Source organism: Gossypium hirsutum, chromosome D04 (assembly GCF_007990345.1).
Source record: "Gossypium hirsutum isolate 1008001.06 chromosome D04, Gossypium_hirsutum_v2.1, whole genome shotgun sequence".
NCBI lineage: Eukaryota > Viridiplantae > Streptophyta > Magnoliopsida > Malvales > Malvaceae > Gossypium > Gossypium hirsutum.
The window spans coordinates 55631544-55644662 of NC_053440.1; the positions used below are offsets into that span (position 1 = coordinate 55631544).

The 13119-nt window shown below is 33.8% G+C and overlaps 2 protein-coding genes and 1 non-coding gene across 3 annotated transcripts; 1 reads left to right on the forward strand and 2 right to left on the reverse strand.

The window, feature by feature from the left end:
- Positions 1-23: 23 nt before the first annotated feature.
- On the reverse strand, positions 24-3261 carry LOC107898527 (ribonuclease P protein subunit p25-like protein). Its single transcript, XM_016824010.2, has 8 exons — positions 3059-3261; positions 2812-2948; positions 2639-2719; positions 2387-2475; positions 1933-2007; positions 1737-1801; positions 443-649; positions 24-362 (listed from the first exon to the last, which is right to left on the reverse strand). The coding sequence occupies exons 2-8, from the start codon at positions 2932-2934 to the stop codon at positions 277-279; spliced, it is 726 nt and encodes a 241-aa protein (XP_016679499.2). The 5' UTR covers positions 2935-2948; positions 3059-3261; the 3' UTR covers positions 24-276.
- Positions 3262-4249: 988 nt separating this feature from the next.
- Positions 4250-6926, reverse strand: LOC107898525 (uncharacterized). Its single transcript, XR_005911949.1, has 4 exons — positions 6759-6926; positions 6552-6622; positions 5651-5704; positions 4250-5547 (listed from the first exon to the last, which is right to left on the reverse strand). It is a non-coding gene; the product is annotated as an uncharacterized protein (transcript).
- A 3565-nt stretch (positions 6927-10491) lies between these two features.
- LOC107898524 (basic blue protein) lies at positions 10492-12841 on the forward strand. The gene is made up of 2 exons (XM_016824003.2): positions 10492-10857; positions 12434-12841. Exons 1-2 carry the CDS (start codon positions 10677-10679, stop codon positions 12631-12633), a joined length of 381 nt encoding a protein of 126 aa, XP_016679492.1. The 5' UTR covers positions 10492-10676; the 3' UTR covers positions 12634-12841.
- The last annotated feature ends 278 nt before the right edge of the window (positions 12842-13119 follow it).

Sequence of the window (13119 nt, forward strand, 5' to 3'; positions counted from 1 at the left end):
TAAAAGCATTGAAGAGATACTAATAAGTTCAACAATTATGTTTCTTTATCTAGAATTTGTGTTCAATAATATTATATAAAAGATAAATTTATCCCTACCAACTTTCCTACAAAAATTGTGGCCTAGAATGGAAAACCAATATATTAAAGGTCCCTTACAACACAAATTCTCCAAGTGAAAAACAAAGCCTTAATTAATGTCGAAAAAGGACATGATTTTTTGTTTACTAAAGCCAAAGTTTTGCAGAAGAATCTAAGGATTAATGCTCTAGTTGTTTCAAGCACCTTTCTGGAATGGACCATCGGGTGCGAAACCCTGACCACGACCGCCTCCACGTCCCCTTCCTCGACCTCGTCCACGACCTGATGCAATAAGTGATTAGACAAAAATGGTGAATGCACTAAAACAGGGTACGAGAACACATTGAAAGCAAAGGGCTTACCACGACCCTGGGCAGGCAATGGTCCTGATGGACCATTACCATTGTAATATCCTGAGTCCCGTTGCATATTTCCACCACCATACCCTCTTCCACGCCCTCGGAAACCACGTCCCCTACCACGACCTCGACCTCGACCTCTTCCTCCATAGCCTCGCCCACCATCCCATCCTCCATTCCTGTGCTCCACCGTGCCACCATTGATATGGCCTGCGCAAGAAAGAATGTCTATGAATTCAGGAAAAACACAAGCACAGTTTAATAAACGGCAAGAATCTGGATAACAGACTCTTACAATCAATCGGATACAGAAAAGTCGCCTATAGGCTCTAAAACCTAGCAACTACTTCCAACCAACAGAAACAACTGGTAAAAGTACCATGGGATTCTCTGTACTAAGAGTCAGATTGCATTTTAGTCGCTCTACTCAAAAAATGAACTAACCCTCATACGTTAGATAAAAAAAACTAACCAGTTCTATTAAAAATTTCATCTATTTCTACATTTAAAAATTGATCTTTGTACGTCAGCATGAGACGTGTGATATGCTACATGCCATTATTTGGTTACTCCGTCAACCATGCCGGTTTTTAACCGTACAAATGGATAAAAGTTAATAACAGAAAAAGACTAATTTGCTCATTTTTTTTAGTAGAGGGTGCAACATGCAATCCAAATCCTAGTATAAAAGCCTCCATGGTACTTCTGTCAACCCTATTGCCTCTATTGTCCCATTAACCTTCCCCGAAAGTGTCCATTATACACTAATACCAAACTAAGCATACCCCATATTGGAAATGCAAGATGACAGGGCTAAAATCGATTTTAACTTCTCAACATCTTCAAGTACTATAAAAGCAGGAAAATCACTTTGCTCAAACACCTACGCTTCGTTCGGTTATTTAGTGTATTAACACAATAAAAAGCTTAATTATTCCACAAGTATTACAATAGTTTATCATAACATAAAGAAGCGTTTGTAAAAATTTAAAATTAGAAATTAGAAGGATAGTAAAAAAGACCTCTCCAAAATAGGTAAAATAATTTCCTTGCCTTGGCCGAAAATTGGTCATGTAAGTGGCTAAAAATGAACAAGCAAAAGCAGTTTATTGCTAACTCATGTACTAAAACCTATTGAAAATATAATATTCCTCCAAACAACTCATGTGACTTGACCATGTGCTTTAGCTTTGGATGTCTCTAATTTGCATGATATGGGTGTACAAATATCAATTCAGGCAAGAAGCAAAATAAACCAGAAATGCATAATGACATCAATTGTACATAATTCTCTCACCTCCTTCATTGTCCTCGAACTCAGCTGACGGCTTTACTTGATCAGCCGGGATCGGAGGCTGATATCTGAACATCAAATTAGCAAACCAACAAAGCAGCACATCGATATAATCATTAGTAAATATCAGGATTCAATTTACAAGACTATATTGAGCAATGTTTAACTTTTAAATACAAATAAGAGGAGGTCAGCTAACCCTATTGAAGACGAATCAAGCTCTTTCTTAGACAAAGTAATAGTGATTATCGAAACATGGCGTGTGGTTTCTAGGCTGCACAAGCAAAAACCAAAAATTAGTGGCAATGATGTTAGTTCTAGCAAGAAGATTAATACATTTACGCAATGTTACTCAAACGTAGGTGTGAGTATCAAATATAGGTATGTATCCAACATGGGTACCGTTAGATTTTTCAAAGTTGTTCCATATATTTGGAAGATCATTGAAGTTCATATCCCCATAATCAGGATGTAAGTATCAAACACGGGCACGGTTAGATTTTTTACAAGTTTTTCCACCAATTTGGAAGGTCTTTTAAGATCATGTCCCCATATCCATGTGCTGGGCACGAGTTCCAAAACGCGTACTTAAATGAAGAGTACGAGCAGCATAGTTCTTACTACTAGAAAGAATAAGAAATCTAGGTTCTTACGGAAGAAGGCCTTCTTCCAGCGGTTCCCATGTGTCAGTTATGTCTATCGATCCCGTCGATGTGTTTTGATGAAGACCAGCAATCCTCCTCTGGGATTATAAATATAAGACCAATCAAATACAGAAGTCTCTGTGTATATATATATATGCAACTAAAACTACATATTTCCACATACTAAGAATAATGTCAGTAACCCACACGAGATTTATAAACAAGAACCCAAAAAAGTTTGTTTTTCAAAAAATAAAACACCTTAATTAATTCAGCAATCATGACAGTCTTGTTGATAGCTCTACCAGTGGCTTTAAGCACAATCTCATTAGCACCTTTCTCCTACAAAATACAAAAGCTTTCAACAATCAATAACAATGCAAATACTCAACATATAAAAAAAACGTAGGGAAAAAGCAAAAAAAAAAAAAAACCTGAAGCAGAGTGATGGCGTAAGAAATATAATTCCTCATCCTCCCTTGAGCTGTAATCCTCAGTTCATTCTCGTTTATGGGTGTATCAGCTTTAGGCTTCTCTACCTTTTGGTACCGGTCCATTATTTTCAAAAAATCTTTAAAACAAAACAGAACCCAAGGTCGAAAATCATTCAGAGATTAAACTTATATTCGATAAAATGAAATTAAAAACAAAAAAGGGGTGACATCGAGATCTAGGGTTTACCTGTGTGACAAACAGTGGCTGCGAAGAGAGGGGAATGGGGTGTAAACAAAAAAGGGGGGCAAAAGGGCTAAAGAGGCTAATGTTCTTTTCTTTGTTTTGTTTTTTTGAAAACGGAGGAAGGTATTATTTGGGGAATTTAGGGTTTTAGGGGATTTGTGTGAAGTTCAAACCGCTCTATCCGTACGATTATCCAATAATAAATTGACACGTAGATTAGTTTGGCTCTATTTTCTATCTTTAAATGTTGCAATCTCAACGCCTTTAACCTTTTACTTTACCCTACTTGATAGATTTTTCACGGCACTAAATCTTTAATCTCGTCATTTTAATTTTGGACTTTATTAATAGTTGAATTTCCGTACAAATTAAATCAAAACTCTAAAATTTACGAAATCAAATCTTTTAAGATTACAAAATTTTTAAAATTACATATCTTCAAAAATTATTTCTCATACTTACCATGCGTTATAGATGGGCATTCAATCTCTAAGCAATGTGTCAATTCTGTTAAGTCATATGATCCCTCACGAACAAGATGAAACATTCAAATGTGTCATGGTTATATACTCTCTAGCGTAACCCATGACATTACTTGGTAATGAATTTTTTTATTGTTCTCTAATAATATTATATTTATAAAAAATAAATTTGAAAATTTTCTTGGAATCAATAAAAAATATTTTTATTATAAAATAAATGCATTATTTTTGAGTTTACAAGTTGATAAAATATCACCAAAAAAAAAAGCTTTCATTGTTATTTTTATTTATACTTTAGTTATGATTTAATTTTTTTTTATCATATTAACAGATTGGATTAATCGATTAAACTGAATTTTTATATTTTGAATCAAATTATGAAAAAAAAACCAACCCTAAGTTTACTAACCAATAGGACCAAGTTTAGCCCAAATCCAAAAATTTAAAATTAAATGAATAAAAGAATTATTGTATTTATAGTCTTTAAAATTTTCTTTTTCTGATTTTTCTCTATTTTAATCATTTTTAATAATGAACCGATTAAACTACTTAAATTGGGAACCATGCAAATAGAACAATCATTCAGGAGCACCCTCCAAGAATTTTAACCTCAAAATAGACTTAATTTCAGTCTTCAGATATTTCCCACATCAAATGCGTACATTAAATATGTACATGTATATAAGCACCGTGTAAATGTCCACAACCTAGAGAAAATAAAAATCATTCAACAATAATATTTATAAGCACAAGACTATACAGGGTCCATGATTAACAGAACTGAACTTAATTACAAGTTTACAGAGCACAAATATAGCGAACACAAAGAGATAGTGCGTACATTGAAATGTATATACATACAACAAAGTCAAAGCCAACCATATGATATTTTTTATATTTCCCCCTAAATTGAATGACATGTAAATGAGTGGAAACTCAAAGTGTATTATTTTTTAATGTGTTTTCTTTTTTACCTAAGCTTTTGCCTATCACTATCCAGTTATGTTACCTTCCTGTTTGTCTATTGCCTGAACGTCGGCCGAGGCGGCTAACCAAAGCAATATTGCCTCCATCATCATCATCATCATTGTCGTCGTCATCTTGATCAGATAAATTGATGGGTTCAGCATTCTCATCAGCTGCATGTGTAGGCTGCCTTGGTCGTATACTACCAAGGTCGTTCCCGGATGACCCGAATGCATGCAGCAGAAGAAAGAAATTCACGAAATTACTATCCAAACTTGCTTCGAAACCTCCATTCTGACCATCCTCTTCTTCATCTGTCTCGAAACCATGGTGATTTCCTTCTATTACATAATCACCATAAACCATTGACCCTGTCATTGTTGACCTTATGGTGCTGATCACATCATCCCGTTCCCGTTCCCGTACAAGCCTCCTCCATTTTTGTTCGAGAGTAGGGTCCACTTCTCGTGGTTGAGCACATGGATGATCCAATCTCATGTGTTTCCTTAGTTCTTTAAAAGTCCCGACGAAAGTGCAGTCATCCTGCATGCAGCTTCTCTTTTTAGAATTTAGATATTCCCTTGCAGGTTCCACTACTGTCCATCCTTTCACTTGACCCCTACAAAGTGGACATGCAAGTTCCGTTACTTCACACTTCTCGACGGGCCAGCCAGAACCTGGTGCCAAGACCGGAGTATCAATGGAACTAAACAAAGGTTCTTCCTCATTGGATGAGACTACTTTAGTGTAGAACTTTTTGTATTGATCGAGACAGTTCGAGTATCGGAAGCTAGTTCCACACATGTAAGGACGGCAACCATTGTCATGGGACGAGCAGAGAAGAAGCACGGCATTGTGAGGGCACTCCATACAAACAGAACAAGTCGCGTCTTCCCAATCATTCTTACCCAAAGCTTTGGAACATTTTTTGGGTAAAAATCCCCTGAAATGTTTTCATTATGTGAGGTAAATGAGTACGGGGTTGGCCGGACTTGCCGGAAAGCAATTCCACGTCGTCCTTTGCTACCTTTTGCCATTTGCAAACTACACCACAGAACAGTATTGCAAAAAATCAGAAACTCCTATAGTAAAAAAAAAACCCAAGTCCAACATATAAAGCTAAAAACCAATGATTTTAGAACCAGACCGACGGTAATACCAGTGAAGCACCAGTCCGATCAGTCCACAGTTAAAAAAAATTCTGAAAAATAGGGGAAAAGCAGAAGAAAAAAAAAGATATTTAAAAAACTTATAAACACATTAAAATAACAATAATGACATAAACATCAATTATACATTACAAATTCAATTAAAAGTTTAAAACATTAACTAAATTAACTAAATCAAATATACATTACAAATTCACAGTTTTAATAGTTCAGCAGGTTCCGATTTGCAGTTCAAGGTTCAGCCAGTCCAATCCCTTTCTTCGGACCGGAATATTGGCCGGTTGCCAATCCAACCAGCCGGTCCAGTTTAAACAACCATGGTAACAACAGAACAGTCGACATACATAAAAACAAATAAATAGTACCAAAATTTGGGCTTCATAAACCGTAAACATAATGAAAATTCACTCATCGACCATTATCCTTGATAAAATTCACATCCATTTACAAGTACAAATCACAAATAATACATATCCAATCAATTAAACCTACAATTAACTCAAAACAAAGCACAACAGTCTGAAAACTGAAGTATATCTGAATTTAAACAGGGGAATGTGTTATTTAAACTCTGGGAGAGAACCCAGGCTTGGCATTGGCATTTGTGCATGGTGAGACTCGAATCTGAGTCATCAAGATCCCAGAACCAGTTGAGGCATCACTGGCAATTCACAAGTGAATTAGATTATCTACCAGAGTCAACACACAACACCAAACTCAAAACTCATGTTTGATTATCCATTTCACAAGTGAATTAGATCACCTTTAAGATTAAACATCGCAAAAGAGCAATATCTAATCAATGGGCAACCAAAATATAACGCGAAAACTCAAAATTCCAAAAGAACGAACTTCAAAAAATAAAAATAAAAAACTCACCTGCCTTGAGAAAAAAAAGAAGTTGAAATCTAGATCGATGTAATGGGTCTTTTGGAGATACCAAGTCTTATCTGATAACAAAAAAAAATAGAGACCATAGAATTAAAAGAATAAAAAACAATGTTCTTAAAATAGATTCAAGCCATAGTTATACAGTAAATTAAGTAATTAAATAATGAGAGGAGAACATGAAGCTACGATTTTTACCCGCATGGGAATTTTTTAGGCTTTATCCCATCTAAGATCTAGGATTAAAATTGGGGATTAGAGAATGAAGGGAAATTAGGGTTGTGTTTGGGCACGAAATTGGATGAATTGAGGGACCAAATTGAAGAGAAAAAGTTAGCGTAGAAATGAGTCGACGAATCAGATTGATAGGTGTTTTCTTAGGGGAACTGGAGTGATCGAGAAATGAGAATCTCACGCGCTGTTAGGATGGTGTGAAATTCACGCTCTCAATTTAAAATAATACGTGGGTTGTTGATATGGGAAAATTATTTCCTACTTGACGGGTTCTAATTGGATACGGTTGCTTAGCAAGAGTTTTATAAGCGAAGTTAGTGAATTTGGATGGGTAGTGTGTTTACTTGCGGTTAGTGTAAAAACAGCGGTGGCGGTAAGATTAAATATTATAACGATACTGTAGCGTGAGACAAAAAGTAAACTAAACGCACCGCACCGCACCCAATTGCCCATCCAAACCCACCCTTAATAAGTCATTTTGAGTCTCACTTTTAGAGTTTGGGTCTAATTAGAACTGATCATGGTCTTAAGTTGGTTTGATGTAAAATTTTAAATTTATTTTCTCGAACCCGAGTTTGAATTAAAAAAATAGGTTTAAAATTTTGTCCAAGATTGATATATATTAAAAATACTAAACCTGAGTTTGACCAGATCTGTCTGTATTAATTTTTTTTAGATTATTATTATTTTTATATAAAAATAAATTTAAAAAATATAATACATTAAAAACGTTGAAACGAATATTTTTCAACAGAATGAAACTATATTAAAAAAAGTCTTTATACTTTAATAATATTAAGATAGTTAATATTTAACAAATAAATGCCTCTAAAATAGTAGTAAAATTAACAATAATATAAAAGTTATAGAATATTCGAACAATAATAACAATATAATAATATAATAGCAAAATTGTAGCAAAACAACAACAAGATGGCTGATTCGATCTGGGCATGGAAAAAAAATCTTCCCAAGGTTGGATCTGTTTAGAAAACAGACTTTATTTTTTAGGCCTATATTTTTACCCAAATTCTTCCACTTTCTGGATAAACTTTTGGATTTGAACAGGTGATCGACCCATAATCAGGTCTAGTTTTGGTTAGGTTTTCTTTGAGGTTGTCTTTCATGCTTTAGTTTCTCTTTACTTTATGTTTCTCTTTCAAGTGTGATGGTCTTATCACCTCACCTTTTCGAAGAAGTAAATCAATTCTCACTAAAATTGTCTAGCTTCCGATCAGTTAACCTTCCTCCACCATAAAGCATTTCAAGCTTGTGGAGCATTTGTAGGACGTTAAACGCGGCAGGAAGGCTATTGTGGTTGGGGTGGCCTTCATCTTTCTCAATCACTTGGGATTTTGATGGGGTTCATCTTCTTCCTACTCGACATTTGGTGGTTGATCTAGGATTGTATTGAGTTCCATGTATCTTAGCTGTTGTCCTTTGTTGTAAGCCATTTATGACCTTTGTTGCTAAAATCATCGGTGGTTTTTATTTCAGTGTCATCTATGATCATTTTGGTTTGGTCGTTTGTGGCCTCATTATTTTAGGTTATCTGTAATTTAATCTCTTTGAATTGTTTGGTAGTCATGTAACTCCTACTCCGTCAATGAATAGTTTGCAATGAAAAAAATAATAATCCTACCGATTGAGTCTTAATTTTGTCAGTGCAGGAGGTCATGAATTTGAGTGCGTTGGAGTGCATTATCATCTTATTTAAGAGTTGAAAAAAAACAATGCCTAATTTTTAAGTATTGTATCAAAAAAATCATATTATTTTCACAATAAAGGGTTTGAAATAGATTGGGTCTTGAAGGGTACATAAATGAAAACCCAATAAAAGCTTGGGCTATGAGAAAAAACCAATGACCATAGAAACCCAAACTCCTAGTTGGGATTAGCTATCACATTGTTGGTGCATTTTAGGTCAAATTTTTGATTTGGTCCCTCAACTACGCTAGTTAGAATTTAGTCTTAATAGTTAGTCCAAATTATATCTAAAGTGTTGACGTGGAAGGTTTTCAGGAAAAAAAAACCCATTATTGACCAAATTTTTTTACTGAATTAAATTGTTAAATTGCAATTTCTGTAAATTGTTGAATTAATAGATATTAATAATTCGTATTATATAATTATTATTTTTCAAAGTATATTCTAATATTGTGATGATTTAGATGTAGTGGCTTATCTTTGACAAAAAGAGTCATTTGTAGTGTTGTGATGATTTAGATGTAGTGGCTTATCTTTGACTAAAAGAGTCATTTGTAGTGACAAGAGGTCTTTCTCCCAACTTTGAAAATACTAACAAAAAGGTCCATTTTTCAACAATGAAATTAATTTTTTATTTATAATTCTGACAATGGGTTGTTATTTATTTATTAAATTTATATGTTTCGGTGATTCATGCAAAAAATCATGCTTAGAACATGGAGTCATCAACATTTGATGTTGGGGTGTGGTGGGTTGTTAGCTCACCCTCCTCTAATTTAGTATGCTTTTTATTAATTGGGTTAATCAAATAATACATCCTCAAATTATGATTTAACTTTTGAAATTTACCTTCAAATTTCAAAACGTTTTAATTGAATTCTCAAAGTATCAGTATCATATCATTCAAGTCCTTTAGTGAGCTTAACTGCCAACTTGGGCATTAAATGTTTAGCTTACATCTAACATGGAACATATTTAAAACATATGAATCAAATAGGATGACATTAAGGGTAAGTAGGGGCACTCCCCACCTAATGGTGAAACTAAGGGTGTAATCGAACCAAACGAAGCTCAAATATTGGCACACTCGAGATCGAGCTCGACTTGAAATTTGGAACTCAATACTCGGCTTGAGCTTGATCGAATATCTATTTTTATGCTCGAGCTCCACTCGTGATATAATTGAGTACTCTAGCTTGATTAAGCTTGTTTATCAATTTTGGTACTCGCACTCAATTAAGCCTGTACGTATCAAGCTCGAGCTTGACTTGATAATTAAGCTTGGGTTAATAATATATACTAAGGGTAATAATGTAATTTAATAATATATTTAAAATATATATTAAAAATGAAAAGCTTGATAAGGCTCGAGAGCCGTTTGAGTCGAGTATTACTAAACTCGAATTTGGCTCAACCAATAGCTCAGATCAATATTATAGAATAAAGTTCGATTTTTTTTTCTCAAGTTAGACTTTAGTAGTTTGCAAACACCAGTGTCTCATTTACACCCCTAAGAGAAAATTGTATTTAGGTATCTTCAAAAATTGCAAAACTATAGATTAATACAAATGATAAATTTGCACGAAATTTTATAACTCAATATTGGCCTCTCATAAATAATTTTCTAACTTCGTTCCTAAAATAGCCCTTAAATTTTAACAACAGTAACTTTTTCAATAGATCAGGTTCAAGCTGCCCATATAGTAGGTGTAGACATTTTAAATTTGATCAACGTGTTTTACGTATACTTTATATCAGATCTTAACTGATGTTTAACACTCAAGTTGACATTACGGTGATAGAAGGACTTGATTATAGTTTGGGATCAATTAGATTATGTTGAAGTTTAAGATTAATTTAGAATACAAATTATAGTTGGGGGACCTCCAATGACATTAACCCTTAATAACAACATTCATGAATTGAATCACAAACCAACCGGCCAAACCCATACAAGGTTATTTAATATGGCACTGACAAGAACGCAGCTCTCCATTTATTTGGGGTTGAAATTTTCAAAGAAGAAAAATGGTGTAGCTCCTTAAATTTCAAGGTCCACCACTAAAAAAAGAACTCATTATAAAGGCAGCTCCTCCCAATAGTTATCTCAGTCCTCATCACTCAATATCCTTTGAAACTTAAGCTTTGATTTCCCAAGTTTTTTTTTTTTAAGAAATGGCTCAGGCAAGAGGCGGTGCAATGGCGGTGGCAGCGGCGACGGTGGTGCTCTGCTTGTTGCTGAGCCACTTTGAGTTGGCTCAAGCAGCAACATATACTGTTGGTGGAACCGGTGGTTGGGCCTTTAACGTGGCTGGTTGGACCAAAAATAAGCGTTTTAAGGCTGGTGATACACTTGGTAAGCATATTATTTGGATTTTTTTACGAGGGTTATTTACACCAAATGTTTCCAAATTTTAAAATAGTTTAATTTAATCCTTGAATTATTAGTATTACACCAATCAAGTTCTTCTTTTAGCCAAATCATAATCTTGAATATTCAATATTAAGTCAGATATAGCATGGAACATATTTAAAACAAGTTTATCAAAGTTTAAACATATGTAGTTATCATCAAGGGTGAAATTATAATTTTTTTTCTAGGGGTCAAGATTAAATTATATATTTTTATAGGTTGTAAAATACAATTTTACCATTATATTGAATTATATCTTTATGGTTTTTAAAAGTACTAAATCAAAATTTTATTATTTTAAGAGGATCAAACATAATTTTACCATTATTAACTTAAAATTTTATAAATTTTAGAAAATCTAAATAAAAAAATTTTCTTATTTTAGGAGGGTTATAGTATGAATGAGTTAAAATTAACAAATTTAAAAGAAAAAAAATAACATCCTTGTTAATTTTAATGACATTATTTTTTATAGCATTGGTGTCATATAATAAGTATACGTGTTTAAAATTTGATCAAGTTATATATATACCTTACAATCTCATCTTACAACCTCGTGACTCAATGTCCTTAATTAAGAAGGATCATTTTGTGAGCTAAAGAGCTCACGACCCCCATACCATCGGGACTGAACCACTGGTATAGACAAAGTATTTGTCATTTACATGTTACATATATTCGTTGTCCTAACATGACAATTCATACCTACGACAATAAGGCATTAGTAGGTTAATAAATATCACAAAATTTGAAACCAATACATGAACAACACATGACACATTGGGAAATTATCAAATGTAACCCCTTAGATGGCCATGAACATAAGGATAGAAGGACAATACACACATTCTCTTTCCTATAAGTGGTCATGGGTTAGGCCGAGCCTAAGCATAATATTAACACACTTTATAACTGTCCAAGTCTACCCATATCTATAAATAGCTAACTTAGGCTCATTTTACGCCTATTCATATCTTTACTCAAATCCTCCCAAATTTCGAGCAAGCCTTCAAACTCGGGTGGATAGCTCGACCCATTAACAAGTCTACTCTCTCCTCTAATAGTCTCAGCTCTCTCTCTCATCTCTCCTTTCCTTTCCAATTATTTCTAGCAATCCATGTTCTAACTATCCTAATCTCCTTTTAACTTTCAACCCTATAGATGGATCGTCACAAACTACTACAATCTTCTTGTATCAAAAGATCCGCATGTTTTTAAATATGTTTAACTATTTGATCCAAATTAACATTTTACCACATGAGTTGATTATTACATTAAAGAAAAATCTAGTTGATATAATACAAGAATGAAGACAAAAGGGGTAGGCATTCGCCTTGTCCCCCAATTGTAGAGTTGTCATTTAGTCTTTTAAATTTTGTGGAATTACACGTTAGTATAATGATAAAATTACATATTGATTTCCATAATAATTTATGATTCATCTCTGATCCCTTAAAATAATTTTTTACTTTCGTCCCTTACATGATACTAATATTTTGAAGATTCAATTTCATTGCAGTATTCAAATACAACCCATCAATCCACAATGTGGTAGCTGTAAACAGGGCCGGTTACAGTTCATGCACAACCCCAAAAGGTGCTAAAGTTTACCAGTCCGGCAAGGATCAAATCAAGCTTGTCAAAGGCCAAAATTATTTCATCTGCAACTATTCTGGACATTGTCAAGCTGGCATGAAAATAGCAGTCACTGCTGCTTAGCCTATGATAAGCAAAGCATAGCTTGCTTTTATCAGCTTTCTTAAGTATAATTAGTGTTGGATTTGGTGTCAACAAAGTCTTTTAAGTGTAGTGCTAGAGTTTAGTTTTATATATATGATCGATAATATGATGGTTTTTGAGTAATGTTTTGTGGCAATGGTTTACATGTACTCTCTTTTTGTAATAAAATAAACTTTTGTGTTGGATACGTACTTATATCGGAGAGGTAGATGGTGACTTTAGCCTCAAAAACAATAAAATTATCTTGTAGTTCTTTTAAAATTTATATAAAAAAAAGTTAATATAATAGTTTCACTTTGGTTCCCAAAAATTTATAATTCATTGTTGGTCCCTTAAAACAATTTTCTAACTTCGATCCTGCTTTTATCTATTGTTCATTATAAATCCTGATAGTATATATAATAAATGTACATACATTTGTGCAGGGGTAAGACAAGGGGGCAAGTAGTGACTTTAGCCTCCTCA